The 20129-nt window shown below is 51.7% G+C and overlaps 1 protein-coding gene across 1 annotated transcript in view; it reads left to right on the plus strand.

The window, feature by feature from the left end:
• The window catches only part of AGRN (agrin), a 138822-nt gene that overhangs the window by 7889 nt on the left and 110804 nt on the right, over positions 1-20129 (plus strand). The window contains exon 2 of the mRNA XM_062593160.1: positions 1817-2078. Coding sequence (XP_062449144.1) covers positions 1817-2078 — 262 coding nt within the window. The remainder of the gene's footprint in view (positions 1-1816; positions 2079-20129) is intronic.

Here is a 20129-nt window from a genome sequence, read left to right on the forward strand (position 1 = left end):
GCAGTAGGGATTTTTGCTCCAAGAAGACTCTTGAGCAGCCTTTACAGATCAGAGGTGAATAGATTCCCTTGCAGTGTGACCTTGCCCAGGAAAAATAAGACTGATAGCAGAGCCTTTTTAAAATTTTTTTTTATTTTATTTTGTTTTTTACCTCTAAATCGCAGAGCTACTACTCAGGGTGACACTAATTCCAGAGTCAATGAGGTTTTAGCCTGAGAGACAAGTTTTGGCCTGTATAAAATCTTAGGTATCTCATGCCCCTCTACAATCTCTGTAAGACAGGAGAGACATCAGTGTCCCTGGAGAGCTGTGTCGCACAAGGGGGCTGGAAAAGGGGCTGCTCTGGTTTTCCTCACGCCTCTTCTCGCATCTCACTTCTGGGTCCTGGTTGGGCTGCTTGTGACTAGACCTTGGATGCCTGGGTTTTGCGTAGAGCAGCTGGAGCGTGTGGAGCTTTGCAGACAGGCTGCACTGAGGAAAGCCTCTTGGGAACGTCTGGATGCTGCCAGCCCGTTGCATCTTGGCAGCCCGCGGAGGGGAATCCTGCCGTGAGGCCTGGTGTGAGCTGCAGTCCTCTGCCCGCTGCTGGGCTCCGATCCGCAGGGCTGGCTGGACCTCCGCGTAGGACTTGATGTAGGCAGCAAACAGAAAACCAATGGGCTGGCGTTAAAGGAACCAGTCCATTTTAAAGTGCTTGGAAAACTTTAAAGCAGTTCGTAGGTATGTCCTTTGACCTGAGGCTCGTCGCGTTGTGGTGACAATTTCGGGATGTCTGGTTTTTCCAGAGTGCCCAGAAAATGCCAGCTGCAATTGGTGTGTTCCTAATGGCAACCCCGCCTCACCCTCTGTGCTGGGCTCCTCCTTTTACCGTGCACCAGTCCTTTTGATCTCGGAGTGTCTGGCCCTTCCCTCTAGCAGCATTGTCTTCTAATGTCCCTTAAGTATTTGCTGAGAAGCAGCAGCTTATCTGGAACATTGTTCAGGCCCTAACAAAGGAAAGGGGATACAGATACAGTAAGTCTTTGAATAATAGTGTCAGCCTCTGGTATTCTTTGCACCAGGACCTTTCTCAATGTTTATGCTAAGGGTGGGGAGGAAAGGGCTCCTGGCTGTTGATGCTAAAAAGCAAAGGGTATTTTAGTGTGCTGCTGCGGGGGAAGTGGGCCTCAAGGGAGGTGAGTCAAGATGACCTTCCTTGGAGGGTTTGGTGAGGGGCAGCCTTTATCAGGCTGTGTTCTGAGCCTCCAACAACAGTAAATGGGCTGGCCAGGCACTTGTCTTTGGCTGAGGGCCAGAGGCTGCTACCAAGAGAGGAGAGGCAGGAATGAAATTCAAATCCCAGGGCTCGGGTGCCAAAGACAGTGCCTCCCAATGCAGAGGGGAGAGTGGTGCACTGGGGGAACCATGGGTATCTGTCCCTTGTTGGAACACCTGCATGACTGAGGGACCCCTTGGGACACTTGGCTGTCACCCCTTCACTCCCGTGTGTGGTTATGTGGGGGGAAGGAGGTACTCGCTAACGATCAAGGAATGCTGAGTGCTCGTGTATGCGTTGGAGAGTTGGGTGCAAAACCAGTAATATGTGCTTAGGCCTTCCTTGCTGACGTTTTGTGGTTTTTTTTTTTTTTTTTTCTTTTTTTTTTTTTTTTTTTTTTTTAGAGGGATGGCTAATGAAATTAGCTCTAGTGGAAGACTTTACCAGCCTGGGCTACTCCTGTGTATCTTGTGACAAAAATTACCCGGGCTGGAAGATGCTGGTGAGCTCTAGTTGTGGCTTTGAAATGGTCTCATGTACTCTTTCTCCCTCTTGTTCAAGGTGAGAGTCTGGCGTTATCTGAAAGGCAAAGACATCGTCACTCATGAGATCCTCTTGGATGGTGGGAACAAAGTGGTGATTGGTGGCTTTGGGGACCCAATGATCTGTGACAACCAAGTCTCAACTGGGGACACACGGATTTTCTTCGTCAACCCTGCTCCGCAGTACATGTGGCCTGCACATCGCAACGAGCTGATGCTGAACTCCAGCCTCATGAGGATAACGCTGCGCAACCTGGAGGAGGTGGAGCACTGCGTGGAGGGTGAGGCTAGGGCCACCGGGGTGTGTCTCAGTCTTCACATGGGGTGTGCTGAGTGCTCTGACCAAGCTCTGTCTCTGTTGGCCACCTTTTACTCTTAACCTGTAAATGAGTGATTGCTAGATGATCCTACTGGTGACATTCTACACGTGCCTGGGATAGGAGTCCTACCACTCTGTGGACTCGCTTATCATGGGAAAAATGCTTGGCATTGAGCCTGTTAGAGGCAGTGGTTGCAACCAAGGTACAGCCAAGCAGAGTTATTTCTTTTTTTTGTTGTTTTCATTCCAGATTTTATGCAGGTTCTCAGATTGCTCTGTGAAGAATTTAATGGGGGTGGAAGCATCTCTGCTGCAAAGTTTTGTCCTAACACATGTGTTTGGCAGGCAGTACCAGAAAAATAAATCTGTTTATCTGAGTTAAATTTTCCTTTAGGCATAGGATACAAAGTTAGTGGACTAACTCTGGTGAAAAACCTGTCTTTCATCTTAGTGAACCCTGGGCTCCCTTCCTTGCTAACTCAGCCTTGCAGACTCCTTCAGGGATCTGAGAAGCCAGCCAGATTCTCCATAGGTGTAAAGTCTGCCCGTCCCAGGTATACCTAAGTCAGAACTGTGAAGCTATGTGAATACGGGGGGATATGATTTGCACTTCTATATTGGTCCTGGTGAACCCAGCATCTCTTGTGTGCGTGATCTCTTCTAGGCCTTTGTCTATTCTCAAAAGTGCTCAGGTGAGGAGAGTTGTAATGTCATGCCATGCTCCAGGAATAACTGTGCACCAAGGTGACTCTCAGTGCAGGGACTGTTGATAGAGACCTCAAACAGCAGGCTTGTAGCTGTCTGTTGGGCAACACATGGACTGATCATGTGCCCAGGACAAAAAGAGTGGGTGAGTTAACAGTACTGTTGTGGGTATTACAACATGACTATTGGGAAGAGTTGAGGGAAGGCATCTCACTTGTGCTATATAGTAGGGTCTTGGGTCTCGAGATGTGGAATACAGCTTCTATGGAAGGTAGATCTGGAGAGAGATGATGGTTTCTTCTACTTGTTGCTCAGTCACCTTTAAAATATACTTCTGTAACATCCCATTTGGCTTCTCAATTCCTCCCTTTATGCTTGTCCTGTGCTCCAGCAGGAGGTCTGAGCTCGTGGGGGGAAGTGGTGCCCCAAAACTCTTTGGTGTCCCAGTTTGTCCTGAGAGCAGATAAGTAAACAAGGGAAAGAATGCAGGAATTCTGCACAGACAACAAATAAACATGCAGATTAGCTCCTTCCTTGCCTCGATGCGCAGAGGAGAGGCCATAACCCCTTTCTCCAGCTGTGAATGCTGGCGGAGAGGTAAATGACCGAACTGGAAGGCAGGGTGAGGGTTAGTTCAGCAAAGTGATTTACAAGAGGCATTTGTCTCTTGAGAGGTTTTTGCAAGAGAGACGCTGGAGATCTTCTGGCTGAATGTGTGTATTCTCTATGGCACTTGAGTGGTATCAGACTTGCTCCTTTCTTGCACTGAGTGGAGGGATGGGAGAAGGAGAAAGATGAGCATGCACTTTTTTTTTTTCTCCACTCCTTGGAAGAATTTTCTCTCGACCTATTTCTGTGTCCTTTGGCATTCTTCCGTTGCACAAACTGAATGTGAGCTTGGGTTGGTTGAGCTAGGTGGTTGTATTTGTGGTGAAGGGTGTCTCATGGCTTCTGGGAGATGATGAAGGAACTAATTTTCCTTTCCTGTTGTTGATTCTATATAGTACTTAAACTCATTCCTCCTTTTACATTCAGTAGGAAAAGATTCAAAACTTTGTTCGTAGAGGTAATGCTTGTTACAGCCTCTGGTGTGCTGGGGCTGGCTGTGTGCAGGAGGCTGGGATCAGCTGCAGTTGGCGGGGACCCGTTGGCTGTGGATAACGTTTCTCCTAGAAGGCTGGGACAGTGGTGGGGCTCTTGTCCCCAGTGCAGTGCACTCTGCAGCTGTATGGATGTCTGGGGAGGAGAGAGCTGCAAGGGGCTGTGTGTGCCAGCCTGTAAGTGAACATGTCGGTCCGTAAGCACGTCCTCTGATGCAGTGCCGTAGCAAAGATGTGCTCAGTGACCTACTGTGCAGGGGAGCTGAAGGTGCCAAAACTGGGCCTGTCTAAACTCTAACTTTCCATTTTGTGTACTTAACTGCAAGTCCAGGCAGTTGTAGATGGGGTAGGTTTATTTTGTTTTCGCTTTTTTTTTTTTTCCTGTTTCCTCTTACTTGAACAGACTTTCCTGATACCAGTAGCAACTGAGACTCTGGTTTTCTCTGAAGTTAATTTGCTGAACAGCTTGCTTCCTTTAATTAAGAACCTCTTCCCAGTGGCTCACCAGGACGCTGTTGGCACGCTGAGACATGGTCACCCTAGCTGCCTCAGGGCTTGAGGAGAGTGGGTTGGTCTGGGGAGAGTGAGGACTGTAGTCCTCACTGTAGCCTGCAGAGAATTTCCTGTGTAAGGTGAGCCTTATTTCCCTGAAGTGGTGCCTGGCTTGTCCAAACTGTTCTATGGAGAAATGACAAAAAATGAGGCAACTTCCAGTGACTATCCTCTTGGGTAGAGGTCAGAAAGTGTTGCCATGGGAGATGCAGTGGTCCTTGTTTTGGCATTCACTTAACTTGGCAGCTGTTTCGCTTACCTTGATAAACCCACCTTTCCTGCCGTATGCGGTGGAATTGCTTTCCTTCCTCCTGTCTCTTGGAGGCGGGTGATTGCATGAGTATTGTGTATGCTGTGTGCTAACAGGTTTGCTGTAGAAAACACAGGACAAATCAACCCTGCAAAAAAACAAGTTTCCTTTAAAAGCTCACCCCAGACCTGAGGCCCCTCCTGAGGTCTATGAGTTTCGTTTCAGTTTGCACAGTGTCACTGTCTAGCTGGGTTCAGGGATGCAGAGCAAAATGAGAACCTACTCCTAGCACTCTGGGAACCATTTCTGAGCTCTGAGTCTGAGAGTTTAGCTCCAGGACTTGTTTCCCATCAGCTCCCTGAGGGAGGGTTCAAAGCACCATTGCCTAGAACACCATTCTCTACTGTGTTTTCAGAGTTTAGAAATATCTTGAGTGCTTTTTCAGAGAAGAATTAGAAGAATGGTGGCAGTTGAATGGAAAAACATGAGTGTTTTAAGTGTCTTCATCTTCATCTTTTGTCATTCCAACCTGGAAAATCCTAGACATCAAAATCTTTCCTCTTTAAAAGAGGAGTTCAAACTAGGGCACCTCTGTGAAACAGCTCAAGTTAGATTAAAAACAGCGTGTTTTGATTACTTTTAATTGTGTTGAAAATGCTTTGGCCAGCTGTAGTTAGTCCCAGGCTTCAGTGTAGTTTTACAGACCAGCTTCAGCACTGAGGATGCCTGGAGGGTGCTTTATTTTTTTGGAGCTGAACCGCAGACAAGCAGCCCTGGAGCTCGGTGCAGGAAGCCTGGGACACCGGCTCATCTCAGGTCACTGAGGGAAGCAGGATGTTGCTCCTGTGCCTCTAGGGGTGGAATCCATGGAAAGTGAGCTGGCTCCTAGCAGTGTGCCGTGCTGCATAAGCACTGAGAGCTGCCTGGGAGCAGATTTCCTTCTACTCTTCAAGACATCTGGAGGAGGCTTCCTGGGAGAAGTTTGCCTCATAAGGTGCAGCCTCCCTGCGTTTGTGCCTTTGAACATTGGTACTGCTTAAGGGGGTCGGAGTCACTGCTCAGGCTTTCAGGTGTTTGGATTTTTTTAAGCACATAGCTAGCAGGCTCTGTGCTAGGTGCAGAGTTTTTCTTCCTCCTTTCTCCCTCCCCTTACAACATGTTCACAAACACAAGCTTCTGAGAGTTCAACAGCTGACTAATCCCTAAAAGATCTTTCCCCTGTGTCTCACATTTCACTTTGATCACAACTAAGATTTAAGAAAATCAAAAAAAAAAAATTTTTTTTTTCTTTGGTATGGTATGGGGAGGGGCTGTGTGCTGACTCCATACTGAGCTGTCTGGGTGGAAGGAAGTTCAGATTAAAGCTTTGTTAGAGCCTTGGTTAATGAGAACCCGGAGCTGTTTTTTATGTAGTGCCTTGCTCATGGCTTGATTTGCATTAATGCTGGTGTAAGTGCTGTAGCTGATTGCTTTGCTAGCAAAGATGGAGATCTGTGTGGACTTTGAATCTCCTGGGAAAAGCCATGCACATTGGCTTTACAAGCACAGCACATAATTAAACCTGATAGCACTGAGTACAGTAGGCATGCACCATTGCAACAGAGGTCCTGCTGGTGGCTTGAGACCTTCATCCTAGAGTAGCAGGTTCAACACATCTGCAGGAAACTTCCCTTTGTGCATGGATTAGTGCTGCTTCACCTCTAACTTCTAAGATGACATGGAAAAGAGGGCCAGTGAGCCTGAAAAGCCTTTCAGGAAGGACGGGTTTGTACTTCTTTGCGGAGGAGAGGACTCTGCCTCCCCTGGTGGGAGCTGCCCCGGCAGTGTGAGTGAGGCTCCCTTCGCCTAAGTGTGCTAGCAGCAACTGTGCCAAACTTGGGTTTCTTTGACTGCTTGTTGGTTTCCTAGGCTGCTTAAAACCAGGTTCAGGCCTGTATAATAGCAGCTAGCGCTGTGCTTGGGCTTCGAAGGCACGATCGTTTCACAACAGCTTCTCCGCTGCCTTCAGCAGCCCTGATGGGGCTGCAGGCCCAGGTCTGCTGGCTCTGGCCAGGCGGTGAGGCGGGTGTTTGGACTGGGCTGGCGCCTTTGGGTGCTGCATGTCACAGTGCCGCACGAAGTGTGGCGGGACAGCGTGGTTCCTCGGGGTGCAGCCTTGAGGATGGCATGCGGGCCTCAAACTTTCTTTTCATGTGGATGCCCATAAAGCTCTCTGGTTTTGCTTGTATGTGAAATGCATGGTGCTGCGGATGCTCCATGTGTTTAAAACTGTTAGTTAGCTCTTATTAAAATTCTTATAGCCAGTCTAGAGGAGATAACTGACTCTTCATCTCTGGCAGTCGTACTGACTACTCCCACGGAAGAGCTGCATCCAGTCCCGCAGCCTCAGTTGTCCCATGTTTTCACCCAGGAAGGTAACTGTTCTCTCTTTTGATCTTTGATCTCGTCTCCTGTTATGTGCTCTCCCTGTGTACTGTTGTACTGGCTTCTCTCCAGCTCCACAGCTGCCCCCTGTGCTTACTGTGCTCTTCTGCTTCTGGCTGCTGTGGGGCAGCTGGGCGAATGCTAGGGACAAGGGCGAGGGAAGGTGAAACGTTCATCTGGCTATTCTGGAAGTGCAAGAGCACTGGCTGTTCTGAAAGTGGGAGCAAAATCAAAGCGGCGAAGCTTTAGCCATCCGGTGCGCACTGCCCCTCATGGCAAGCTGACACGCGCTGGGCCTTGTGCACTGTCTGGATGGGACCATCCGCAAATCCCAGGTATTGCGGGCAGGAGCCAGGGCGTAGCAGTGAGCGCCTGGCAGATGCCAGCCTGCAGGAATCAAATTCAAGCCTGTTGTCACTGGGCAGAGTGGGAGGAGGAGGGAGAAACAGCTAGAGCTGAGGTGTGATCATCTGCTTCAGCTTCTTTCTCTTAAGGCTGAATGCTAGTCTAATGGTAGCTGCAAGCTCTCATTGCTTTATTCTGTACTCAGAAGGCTTTTGGTTGACTTGGAAGCAGGACTTCTTTGAAAGCATCTTTTAAAGTGACATAGTCCATTTTGTTTTGTTTTTTTTTCCTGTTCACTGTTGTTCCATCCTCTTTCTGGGCCTCTGTAGAACTGAGACGTTTTGTTCTTGTAAACCAGCCCATGCAAAATCTCCTTTTCAAGCTCCTTACAGTGCTTGTAAAACATGCATAGTGGGCTCTTCTCAGCAAGGAAATTACTGACATGGGTTTGTGTGTTAGCTGGTCTGGGCTGTGTTATGTCCCATGGTCTGGCCTCCCTGCAGCCCTTCTCTGTCTCTGCAACTTTCTTTTTAATCTATCCCTGACCTTTCGTTGTGCTTCAGGAGAGATCGGGGAGAGGGCTGAGGAGGCTTGTGTGTAGGTTTCTTCTTTCAGAAGTCCTCCCTCTTCTTGGCTCTTTTGAATTGAAGATAATGAGCAGAGCATCAGCACCTCCACCTTGAGGGATGAGGAAGTTAGCCAGCAGCTGCCAAAGTGTAGTAAAGTGTGAGAGGAGAGAACATGCCACTGAGAAGTCCTGAGGCCTCTTTCTGCACCCCTGTCTGTGGGCTAGGACAGCATGGGCAGAGCAGGCAATGGCTGAGGCCAGAGCAGTGTTTCCTGTCGGTGCTGGCACATCAGAGACTGGCAGTGGGAAGAGGACAGGCTGAAGTGTGGGTGAAGGCCTTGTGCATCAAAGGTGGATGGAGCTGAGTGCTGTGGTTGATGCTGCAGAGGCCAGTCTGCCTCCTGATGCCTATGTTAGTCCTATGATGTCATCTAGAAGAGCGTTTGCAGAAGATGCTCTCACTTCTAGCAGGGGAGGCCCTGTGTTTGGGCCAAACATAGGGATCGTTTTTTCTACCCTCCCTTTCTGGTAGCAGTGCCAGACATCTCATGGGCCTAAGGCAGTAGCTCAGGTTCAGTCTGTTTAGCAATTTCTTATGGAATTTTAATCTGGTATGGCAGGCATCTGATCTGGGAAGGCTCCTTCAGCCCCTGCTTCCCACTCTGAGCACATCCCGCTCTGTTTCTCTGCGAGATCGGCTAGGGCTCTTCAATCGTCGGCCCAGACAGCGTATCTCTTGGCAGTGCGGGCTGTACATTTATGATAAGTGCTGGTCTGTGGCCATGTGCTCTTCTGGTCCTCTTTTGTTTGTTCATCTAATAACTTGGAGTGGGACTGTGGCTTGCTGCCTGTTACTCTGCAGAAGGGAGCTGCTAGTGTGGGGCTTGGGCTCTGTGCCTCTTTCTGAGATACGTTTTCCCATTGAATTACTCGGACTCCTCCAGACCTGCTTGGGCAGTACCAATCAGAGCTGGTCCAGGGCTAGTACATGGCCTCCTAGCTGGTGGAAGTGCACAGGAAAGCAGTGCTTTGGTGTTTCATCCTTTCCATACGGTCATGGGATGGAAGAGGAAAGTGGAGGAGGGAAGGGGACATGGGAGTGAGAAAGGCATTATGAGTTCCCAAATGGAACCAGTCTGAAATGCTTTTGTCCTGCTCTCAGTCCTCAGCCTGTTGTCAGAGCCCCCCAGTCCTTGCTTTGTGCTGCGTGATGTTTACCATTGCCTTGCTAAGGGGACTTGGCAAGAGCGTGTTAGTGCTCTTAAGCAGGGGGTGCAGCAGGGACCTCCTCTGCGGGCATGTGAAAGCTTTAATGGCAGTGCCTGGGGGCTGCATGCGCCAGAGGAAACCCGCTCTCCAGAGGATGTGAGGGCTGAGCCGCTCCGGTGGGGCAACATGGAGTTGGGTGCAAGTGGAGTGACACTTCTGTTTCCTAGTGACTAGCAATAACTGTTTCTGTTGACGAGGCTGGCTCTGAATCCTTTTCTCTGAGCATCTTTTTAAGTGAATGCCTGCAGACCTGGGGGACTGACTTCTCCTTCAGCCTCCTTGCAGCACCTGGCTTTGCAGAACTGTACTGCTGACTCACAGGTATCTTGTAGCAGGGTGGACGTCTATGAAGTTTCTGTCTCACTGCCTCTCCCTGACCCCCTCTGTCCTGCAGCCCCCATGAAAAGTGGGGAGTGTGTCCCTCCCTCGCCCCGCTCCATCAGAGGCTGGGAGCCTGCACCACCCCGGGCCTGTGCTGATTGAGCTCGTGCGCTGCGGGCTTTGGGGCCTGGCTTTGCAGACCATCTGTGCTCCGTGTAACCTTATGTGCTGAGAGCTGCTTTTGGTTCCAGAGTTCTGCTGTACTTCCAGGCCATGGAAGTGCAGTTTTAGCAAAAGGTGTTGGTGTGCTGTAACTGTTCCTGTCTAAACCTTCCCTGTTACTCTTATTTCCCTGACTGCCTGGTATTCCTTCTCACAGCATCAAACATGAGCACTACCAGCTCTCGCACTGTGTGTGCTGGAAGTGTAAAATAAATGTACAGGGTTGACTGCTTGCAGCATGCAAACGGTCACATGTATGAATTTGGATTGTCTTAATACTGAACCGACCTGCAGCTACCTAGTACTGAGCAGCTCTGTTTTTCTGGTCACTAATAATTCCTGCCAGCAGCAGAGGCAGAATTTTGCTCTCTTGGTGGCAAATCACTGGCTCCTGCCGCTGAGTAGTTAGGAGTAAGCTCTCCCTTCTGGAGGTCCATGTCTTGTCCTTTGTCCTCCAGGTCTGTCTGATAGAGAGCCGTGGTATACGGGCACACTGATTAGCAATATCTACAGCAGCATCCAGGCAGGAGAGGTGTGAGAGGAGTTTATCAGTTCTGATTTGTTTTCCACACAGAGCCCTGGGAGCTGCGCTCTGCTTACTAGGAGGGCAGAGATGACCTGTCTCCAGGGGCAGGTGGGCTGTACTGAGCCATGTCAGGGTGCTGGGCACGACCACACTGAGCAGCTCCATGCCATGAGGGCTGGCTGGAGGCTCTCTACCCATCATGCAGTAAGCACCATGAGGTGCTTACTGGAGCTCTGTGCACCACCCCAGACTTGCTTCTTGCTAATCCTTACCCTGGAGCGTGACTTTGGGCTGTTTGTCTTATTAAACACTGCAAAGATCCCATGTTCCTTCAGGGTGACTGCCATGGAGCTGGAGAGCCTTTGATGTGGTGTATCATGAGGGTAGGGCTACAGCTGGCTTTGCACCCTGGAACTGGAGAGCCTCCTCTCCCTGTAGAGGTCGAGGGGAGCTGAACAGAAAGAATCTGGGGAAGTGACAGTGTTCTGCAAGCTACTCCCTCACCACCAAAGTCACTTTAGCAGTGACTGCTTGTTTGTTTTGCCTTGCACTGATACCCAGCTGCTTTATCCCATCCTGCAGGTAGTTGTACACAGCAGAGAAATTGTGGATCACTTGGAAGCCTGTTGGTAAAGGTCTTTTGCAATAAAAGATATTTCAGCAGTGTCTGTTAGCTCTGTCTTTAAGCACCTGGCAGAGTAGGAGCATGGCTTGTCTTTGCCTAGCATGCTGCAGGGGGGAATCGAGGTGTGCCACTCCTGGAAATGCTAGGCAGCTGTTCCCCTCAAGCTGAAGCTGTGTGTATTTTGCAGAATTTCTTGGGTTTAGTGGATTTCATCCCCAAAAGAGGACTCGGACTGCTGCTTACTGGTTATAGTCAAGGGGTGCTTTTTCACAGCTGGGCTTTGCACATAGTCCAACTCCATAGTTTATTGGAACATCTCATCTTGGGCTGCCTTTCTGGGGTAGGAAAGATAGAAGGTTAAAATGACTTTACTGACCCTCTACAGATCCAGGAGACAGTCAGACATCTTCAATGACCAGCTGCTGCCTCCTCTTCCATTTTTGCTTTTTTTGCCATAGTAGTGGAGAATGGGAGAGAACTCAACACTTCCAGAGGACGTAGTGTCATCTTGCTGGACTGTAAGAACATTTTCTGTCTAATATTAGACCATGCTTTCTCCCTGTCTTGTAGGGATGCTAATTAGTTTAAGTGAATGGGAGGACTGGCTGTGCCTCTGCATCTTTGATTTGTGGGTGATATTAAATTAAAACAAAACAAGAAGAACAGAAAAAGACCAAGGGAGGTATTGCTGATCTCTGCACATCCAAGTGCATTGCTTCTGAGCATTTAGTCCTCAGTTCTCAGTTTCAGGTGAGCTGGGTCAGGCTGATAGGAAGACCTGCTCATGACTCTTCAAGCATCCAGGAATGCTTTGGGCTGGGAATAGTCTCATCCAAACCCCTCCCCCTGGGAAGAGGGAAGTGTAGAGGCTCAGAGATTCTTGGAGAAAAGAGTGAAATGACCCTCTCTGAGGGCTTTAAAGCACTGTTAAACCCATGTTAAGGAGGTATTTAATTCTCCTAGTTGCTGCTTATAGACAGAGGTAGGTATGGTAAGTAAGCGGTGATATGGTCCGAGTTTTCACAGCAAGTCTGTGGCAGAACTGGGAATGGGACTCAGGAGCCCTGACTCAATGTGATGCTCACAGCTGCTAGCAGCAGAAAGGAAAAGCGCAGGATAACTGATTACCTGCATGCATCTTGACTCTGAATAGGTGGAGCAAACTCATAACACTGCACCAGAATATGAGAGCTTTTTAGTTAGTCAAGGTGTTGACATCCAAACTGGGAGATCTTTATGATAGGTGAGATCTCCCCTGAGGGCCTCTCCAGGGTTGTCATCATTGTAGCATCAAGTTGCTGCAGGCTCTTAACTGTTACTCATAGCTTCCCTGGGCCCCTTTCCCTACTGTGGCATGCCCCCGGGTGCACTGGCAATGCAGGACTTGATGGGAGTTTCTTCTTGCCTGCTTTCTCCTCAGCCTTGCAGGGTTCAGCCTGTTCCTGACTCTATCTACAGTAATAGGTAGCACAGGGCTGCTGTGCTGTGTGTTGAATGTGCATGTATGGTGCTGAGGTGGTCTGCCAAATGTGCTCTCGGACTTTAAACCTTGGACTTCTCTTTTCCCTGTCCTTGTGAAATCCTGGTATGCCTGCTGGTCTAGGGGAGTAAAGAACTGGAAGAGAAATTAAAATAGGACTTCCTGAGCACTCTAGAGAGCAGGGCTAAAGCTAGTTCATGTCTTTGCATAAACTGCACAAGCCCAGCTCATCTATTCTTCTGAAACATGGTTGCTCAGCCAGAGCTCCTTGCTCTCCTTTCCTCTTTTACCTTGTCTTCAAGAGTAGCCTTCACTCCTCTTCAGTGAGCTAATCAAGTTCTCTACAGAGAATTTACAGATATGGAGGATGAAAGTAGCATAACTAGGCAGTACAAAAGGTAAGACGGATCTAAACTGGTAGCTGTGACCATAAACCCAGAAGTGAGTGGGGAGCTGCAGGCTTTGCACAGCGTGCAAACCTGCTTTCAACATACGACACTCCAATTTGAACTTGAGCTGCGAAGAGGGGAATACTTGTTGGGCAAAGTTAGCTATCTACTTCCAGAGACCTCCTGTACCTGCCACTGGGAGAAGAGTCTGGATCAGCCATCTCTGAAGAGTAGTCCATTGGGATGCACAGACTGAACAGGCAGCCCCTGTTTGGGGCTGTGCAGCCCAAAGGCCAAGAAAGATGGGCATTAACTCCTACCACAGCAGAAGTTTCCAGATGCTCAGCTCTAGTAACCAAAGGGTTGATTAAGCTGTGGGCTTTCAGCACTTTTGGTACCTCTGAACCCCCAAACTGCAGAAGGGAAGCCACTGTGGGGAGAAAATTAACCACGACACTGCCTGCCAGTTCTCAGATTCAGCTGCCAAATTGTGATTGTCTTGGCTCTGAAGCTGTTCTCCTGGGCCAAGAGGTACTGTGCCTCACTGTTCCCTGGAAAAAAAAGTGCTCTGGGCCTCAGGTCAGTTCACGCCTTTAATGCTACTGTAAAATCAAGGAATAATTGCATTATAAAGGAAATATCCGTCCCAAGTTGGGGATGGAGGTTTAATGGGGATCTGAAATGAATCTGCTGACTGAAACCTGGCTTCAGACTGGCTAATCTCACTAACTGCCACTCATGTTGCATCTATTTTTATTGCATTTTTTTGTGGGTTACAATCAACTCGGATAACCAAGTCTCCTTGCAGGCAACGGATTATCCTGCTCTTTATGGTGGGTAGCAGGGAGAGTTCCTGGTGGTATTGTCAAAATATTTTCAAAGCAGGAGTTTGCAGAAAATGGCTCAGAATTACCCTCTGATTCGCAACTGTCTTCACAGGTTAACGAACTTTCCTGGTTTACGTTACTTAGGAAGTAGCTGGCAGTGCTTGCTATGGACGCAGAAAATCCAATTAGACCACTGGAGCTGTGCGGTCCATCTCCAGCTCCGTGCGTCCTTTAGTTAACCTGGTGTGAGGTTCCTGTGGAAGGTGAAAACCACCCCTAGTTCGGGAATGAAGGCGGAGGGTACCCAAGAGACTGAAGCACGCTCTGATGTTTTAGAGGGGTCCCGTCACGAGCTCCTTTCTCGGCGAGGCTGAGGCGCCCCGCTCGCTCCGCTGCAGCGGTGAGGGGTGCATGCTGAGCACCCCGAATGCCGGGCTCTGCGCGGCGTCTGCGGCCGCTGCCTCACGGCAGAAGCCAGCACGGGGCTCGGTGTTGCTTCGCCCGCTGGGCAGCGTTTCCCGCCGGATACTGGTGGTGGCTGTGAGCGAGAAGCTTCCCGCGAGCAGGCGGAGCGGGTGCATGGGGGCGCGAGGTCCGTATTTCCCATCTCCGAGGCAGCAGGTGGAGGCGAGGGAGAGGGTGGTTTGGGGTTCCCTCCCGGGATTTCTGTCCCGGCGGCCCTCCCTGGTCCCTCGTGCGGCCAGCCCCAGCCGGGGGTGCTACCTGCCGGCTGTACCCCCCCTGCACCTTTCCAGCTTGCAAATTTTAATTCGCTGGCGCGCGGCCGGGGGCAGCATTCCGGTCATAGCGCGGCCAGGTATGTCGGACGGATGAGGCTCCAGGCTCCGGAGGCGCGGGAGGAGCAGCCCGCCCTCTGGAGAGGGGCGCGCGGGGAGCGGGCGAGCTCAGGGCCGGGCGCCGGGCAGCGTCCTGGCCGCGTTGGTGGTGCTGACGGCCCGCGGGGAGGGGGCTCCGCTTTCCCAGCGAGGCTTAGGCGGCCTCTCGCTGCTGATGCTCTTCCCGCTGGGTCGCCGCTTCTGGGAGCGCAGGCTGTGCCCTGGTCTTTCGGCGGCTGTCCTGATGGGAAGGGACCACAAGTATGTGCCGTGGCTTTCGGATGCTGGTGCAGCAACTGCTGGGGGAATTCCAGTGCCTGGTGTTAGGCAGCAGACCAGAAAGGTCCTTGCTTTGAATTCAGAGCAGAATTTGTGACTGCTGGATGTCTGCACTGGAAAGAGACCTGCTGAGAGGGGAGCTGGAGAGGGCTGGCTAGGCTCCGCTGTCTGGCGGGACTGTGGGGTACTGTGGCTGGTTACAGACTAGACGCAAGCATTTAGAGTTCCCTTTCCTCCGTATGCCTTCCCAGAGGGAGCGACTCTTTCATTGTCATGTTTTATTTAATAGGGATCATCTTTAAGGCTTTAGATTTCCTTTTTTCCTCCTCCCCCCCCCATGCCGACGAAGGTGCTTCCCCCCGCGAGGAGATGTGGGATTGTGCTGCATGGTGGTAGCTGGTGGGAACTGCCAGCATGGTGTCACTGCTCTGCAAGCCTGGGGCACGTGGGAGGCATCTTCTCCAGCTGCTTATGCACAGGAAAACTAAACGCGTCCCTTGCCTCCTCCAGGGTGGAGGCCTCTGGTGTAATTTCCATTGCCAGGGAAATATGTGGCTATAGTTTGTGTAAATGGACCCAAGCTTTAAATGATCTAGCTGGGGTATGGCTAAATGTGGCCATGGCAATACAGCTTTTCCTTTTTGTGCCTGGCTGACAAGTTGCATCACACACATGATGCGTATGAAACTCTGATTTGCGCTCCATCTTTTCTGCAGTGATATTTTGCCATGGAATTCCTTCACGCTCTGCTGAATCCTTTTTTTTTTTTTTTTTTTCCTTTTTCCTCTTACCTGCTTGTTCTGTTGAACCCTGCAAACTTTACTAATGGACAGGTCTGTGTTTTAAGATCGTTGCTTACGGGACACCAGTTACAGGAAGCCTGAAAGGGAAGAGAACGTAAGTGGTACAGTATAATGCAGGGCGGGACCCTGCAAAGCCTGGTGCATTTTTAAATGCTTCTAATTAATGTTGATTAAAAAAGGCATCCTAAGGCCATGTAGGGCAAGGAGATCTCATCTGGACTGTTCTCATGGATGCCTTAGGAGACCTTGTGCTGTGACAGAGTTTAGTACAGGGGTTGCTCAGATGTCTTCAGGGATGCGAAATACTGAGCTCAGGGCCACTGTAATCGTTTGAGTGACCATGATATGCAATCTGCCGGGGGCAGGGGGGAGTGGATCCCCTTTGCCACCTTCTCGCCTCTTTCCTCCACTTCCTGAGGGAAGGGTTTTACACCTTTTCCATGCAGTTCTGGTTTGAAAGGTTGTGGGAGGTGTCTGTCAAAGCACTGGAAAACGTACAGAAGTTTTAGAGGAGGTATTAAGGCCATGGAATCAGAGCTGAATTTCTTCCTCGGTTATTCCAGCTGGCCTGAGGGGGCTGGCATTGGCTACTAGAAGCTGTAACTTCATTTAGGACAGTTTTACTCTTGAGGAGTCAGCCTTTGAGCAAACGGATACTTTGTGTATTATTTGTCCAGCGCCTGCTTACAGCCTGTTTCTGTTTTGCTTGTTACCCTGAGCTGTCTGTTTATGCAGTGATAAAATCCCTGAGCAAATTGTTTTAACTGATGCTGTTTATCTAAGAGATAAACTAGGATCAGTGGAAGCTCCTGGCAGTTGCATGGGGAAAGTCTGTCCTGGAGCTCTTGGAGCTCCCTTTGGGGAAGTGCTTCTGCTTCTTAGCAGTTGCAGTGCATTTGCCCAGACTAAGTGAGAGGTGCAGAGATCAAGATTTGCGAAGGCGTCTGTTTCCTGCTGCTTTTGCCTTGCAGCTGGAACATCAGTGCAGGGGAGAAGGATGCAGAAAGGCACAGTGCCTTGGGAGGGTAGTGTTTGCCAGCAGCAGGTGCTAGGGTGGACTTAGAGACCTGGCAGCTTCCCTGCTGTTGGGAGCAGCTGGGAGCGCAGTGACCGACAGTGCTGCTTCTCTAAAGCTGCCTGCAACACCGTGTCCACCCCGCAGCCCGCTGCCTGCCTCTCCCTTGCCCTGCTACTGCCTCTCTGCAGTGCAGGTTCTGAAGTGTCACTGAGACCTGGGCGCTGCTTTGATCAGTAGCACCTTGTAGGCCATGAAATAAAACTTAGTTGGCTCTTAGAGAGCATCTCTGCAGCAAGCAGAGCATCAGCTCTGTATTTTGAAGTCTTTGAGGCTGCCTACTCGAGTAGATTGGATAAAGGGTGGATTTAGGTATCAGGGAAGAGCTAGGCTCAAGACACGTGGAGATACTGGTTTCTACATTTCTGCATGCTTTATGTGACACAGTGCCCTGATTAGGAGGGACTCGGGGGTGTCCTGCGGTGAGGTGTGGAGCTGGGTGCGCTGCTTGCCTGCCCAGCGTTGTCTGGCTGCCCTGTGCTCTGGGGACAACTGTCATTTCCTCAGATAAGCAGCCAGGCCGCTCGCAGCTTTGTGCGGTAGATGGAAGAGCGAGCTCTCGGGGCATGAAGTATTTCCCACCCTCGTGGTGTGTCCCTGCCCCCACCGCCCTCGCATTCCCGGGTGGTGAGGCTGCCTGCAAACACTGGCACAGAGACGCACGCCTCCATATGGGGTGACATAACCCTGGCGAGACCTCTTCTCCTGGAGCTGCAGTTTATCTCTGGAAGCCCTCTGAGGTCTGTTCAACTAGGCTTCTGTGAAGTCCCCATCTCAGGTGCCGAATTTCTGGATAGCCGTAAACTTGGGGAGGGGTGGGAGTCTCCAGTTCCTCGCCCTGGCGTTGGCTGCCTGCAGCCGGGGGCACCACGCATGCTCTCCTCAGTGCCTGCTGGCCCGGGGGACAGGAAGGAAGCAGTGGGGAGGGAGGCTGTGGCACGGCGCCCAGGCCGTGGAGGAGGTGGCAGGCCCCCCGGCCAGCCTGGAGGGGCCGGGCCGTCCCTCCTGCGTGGGGAAAGCGGGGCGAATCAGCCCTGCCGCCTGCGTCCGGGGGGCTCCTCGCTGGCCTCTGCACTGCCCTGGCCCCGAGTGTCCTCGAAACAGGACCACCAGCCCATGGCGCTTCCTCTCGCTTGCTTTGGAGCCCTGGTCCCCTCAGCGTGGGGCACCCTGCTTTCTGGAGGGTAGCATCACCCTGCCCCGAACGCTGTGCATCTCCTCGGCCTCTGTACGTGCTCTTGGCCCATCTCAGCTTCATCTCAGCCAGCATCCCAGAGTCCTTTCTGTGCTGATGTTGAGGCCGCTTGGCTGTGGGGCAGACCCCTTCCTTTTGAAAGGGATGTCTGCGTAAAAGTGTGACTGGGAATGACAGAGGGTGACAGCTGCCCTGATAGAGGTTTAAGAAGTGTTCAATGGAGGAATGAGGCAGCAGGCTCAAAAGGAGGCCGCTCTCAGATGGAGCCTAATTAGACATAGGAATTTGTTGCCTCTGGATAATGTAAAAATCAGACATACAAATGGCTGAAAAAGGATTAGACAGAAGTACGAGGAATGTGTCCATTCAACAATTGTATAGATTATGCCACTTCTGCCGAGGAAGTCCCCGAAGAGCCGATTTCCAGATGCTGGGAAGGTGTGTTCGGAGGAGGGCTTGCTGTCAGTCCTTGCTTGTCCCTGGCACTCTTTCCCACCTGTTAACAGCAGAGGTCAGGCCGGATGAGAGCCAGACCCACCCCCAGTTCTGCTGTAATGGCCTCTCGTGTGGTACCTGTGCTGGAGGGGAGACCGGAACACGGCTTGGGAGAGGAGGCGGAGTTGCAGCTTGGGCGCCGTGGCGGTCGCAGCGCAGGCCTGCGCGCTGTGCTGGGCGCACGGCGGTGGGCGCGAAGCCAAGCGCGCCCAGAGGAGCTGCGAAGGGCTGCGCTCCCCGCTGGGACGGCGAGCTTGGCCATGAGGGCTTTCCAAGGGACGGGAGACGTGTCGCCGCCCCTCTGGGGCGCAGCTGCCAGCCTGGGAGAGGAGAGCCCAGCCGCCGGGGTCTCTGCGCTCCTGGTCCAAACGCCCCCGCTGCTCCTGTGGACCGGGTGTTTTTCGCTTCCCCTGACAGAGCAGAGGAGTCGGCAGGCTGGGAGTGAAAGGAGGAGGTGGAGTAACGGTGAGAGCCTTCCGCCAGCGTGGTGGGGAGAGGAGGAAGACCTGCGTGGGCAGTGACGTGCAAACCCCAAACGCGTCGGTGTGCCAGACCTGTTCTGCCTGAGCCCTCGCCCCTGGAAGCGTGCTCGGTCGCCGGCCCTGCCCGGGGTTTCGCAGACGCCTGGCTTCTCCCAGGCCCCTGCAGCTTCTCGGAAGTGTGTGTGGGGTCTAGCTCGCGCTGCCCCTTCTTTGACTGAGACGGGAGACGCTAACTTGTGGGGCTGCGCTCGGAGGTAGGAAGCTGAACAGCTCGTTTCAGGCAAATCACTTCTCTGCGGGTTTGCCGTGTGCCTGTTGCCTTCTGTCGAGCGGGAGGCTGTTGGCTCTGAGCACTGGGGGTCTTGGTCTTTGCTTGGGCCTTAGAGGCACCGGGGAAGTGCAGAGAAGACAGGTGAGGAACCGAGCTGCTTGCCCAGGGCCAGCAGAACCTGATGGCGAAACGGTTTGTCTGGCCTGCTGCCGCCCCTGGGAAGAGGGGGAAGGCCGGAGGGGGGGAGAAGGCTGCGAGAGGTTAAGGCACGGGTTTTTAATCTGCGAAGCCAAGACTGTTTTCTAGTGTGTTAGTGAGTTCCCCTGCGCAAGTGAAGTGAACAGCGCTCGCTCCTCAGCCTGCCTGGCCCCTCTGTGCTGAGGCTTGGGAGGAGGGACCGGGGAGTGGGGCCAGCCCCCGAGGAGTCCCCCTCCAGCCCGTGTCCCGCTGTGCGGGCAGTGCTAGCAGGGAGGGCTCCCTTTCCTGCCTTGGGGAGCTGTGGGGTGAGAGGACGAGATGGGGTGACTCTCTTCTTTCTCTCCCTGCGGTGCCAGAAAGACTTTTGGCGTGCTGGGTGGTAAGCTGGAGAGCTCAGTGCTCTGTACCCCAGCCTGACGGGTTTAGCTTGGGGGCCAGTAAGTGTGTAAGGAAGGCATGGCTCCTGCCACAAGCCTTCCACCATCCTTGCGTGCTGCTCGTTGCTCTCCCACTGTGCACGCGCTCTTGCGTAACCTGTTCTGGCATGTGCCACGGTCAGGTGGATTATGTGTGGCGGAGCTCTGCCAGCCTGGAATGACAGCTATGCATGCCCTGAGCACCTACGGAGACACAAACAGCTTGCATGTAAAAATAGCGGTAGCTTTCCCGTCTCTTCGAGAAAATTTGGATGATGCCAGAGCCTGTCAAAGGGGAGTGTTTAGGAGGCATCATCTCTGCTGGGTGGTGGAAGACACCCAACTGAAGAGCAAATACTG

Source organism: Rhea pennata, chromosome 22 (assembly GCF_028389875.1).
Source record: "Rhea pennata isolate bPtePen1 chromosome 22, bPtePen1.pri, whole genome shotgun sequence".
NCBI classification, from domain to species: domain Eukaryota; kingdom Metazoa; phylum Chordata; class Aves; order Rheiformes; family Rheidae; genus Rhea; species Rhea pennata.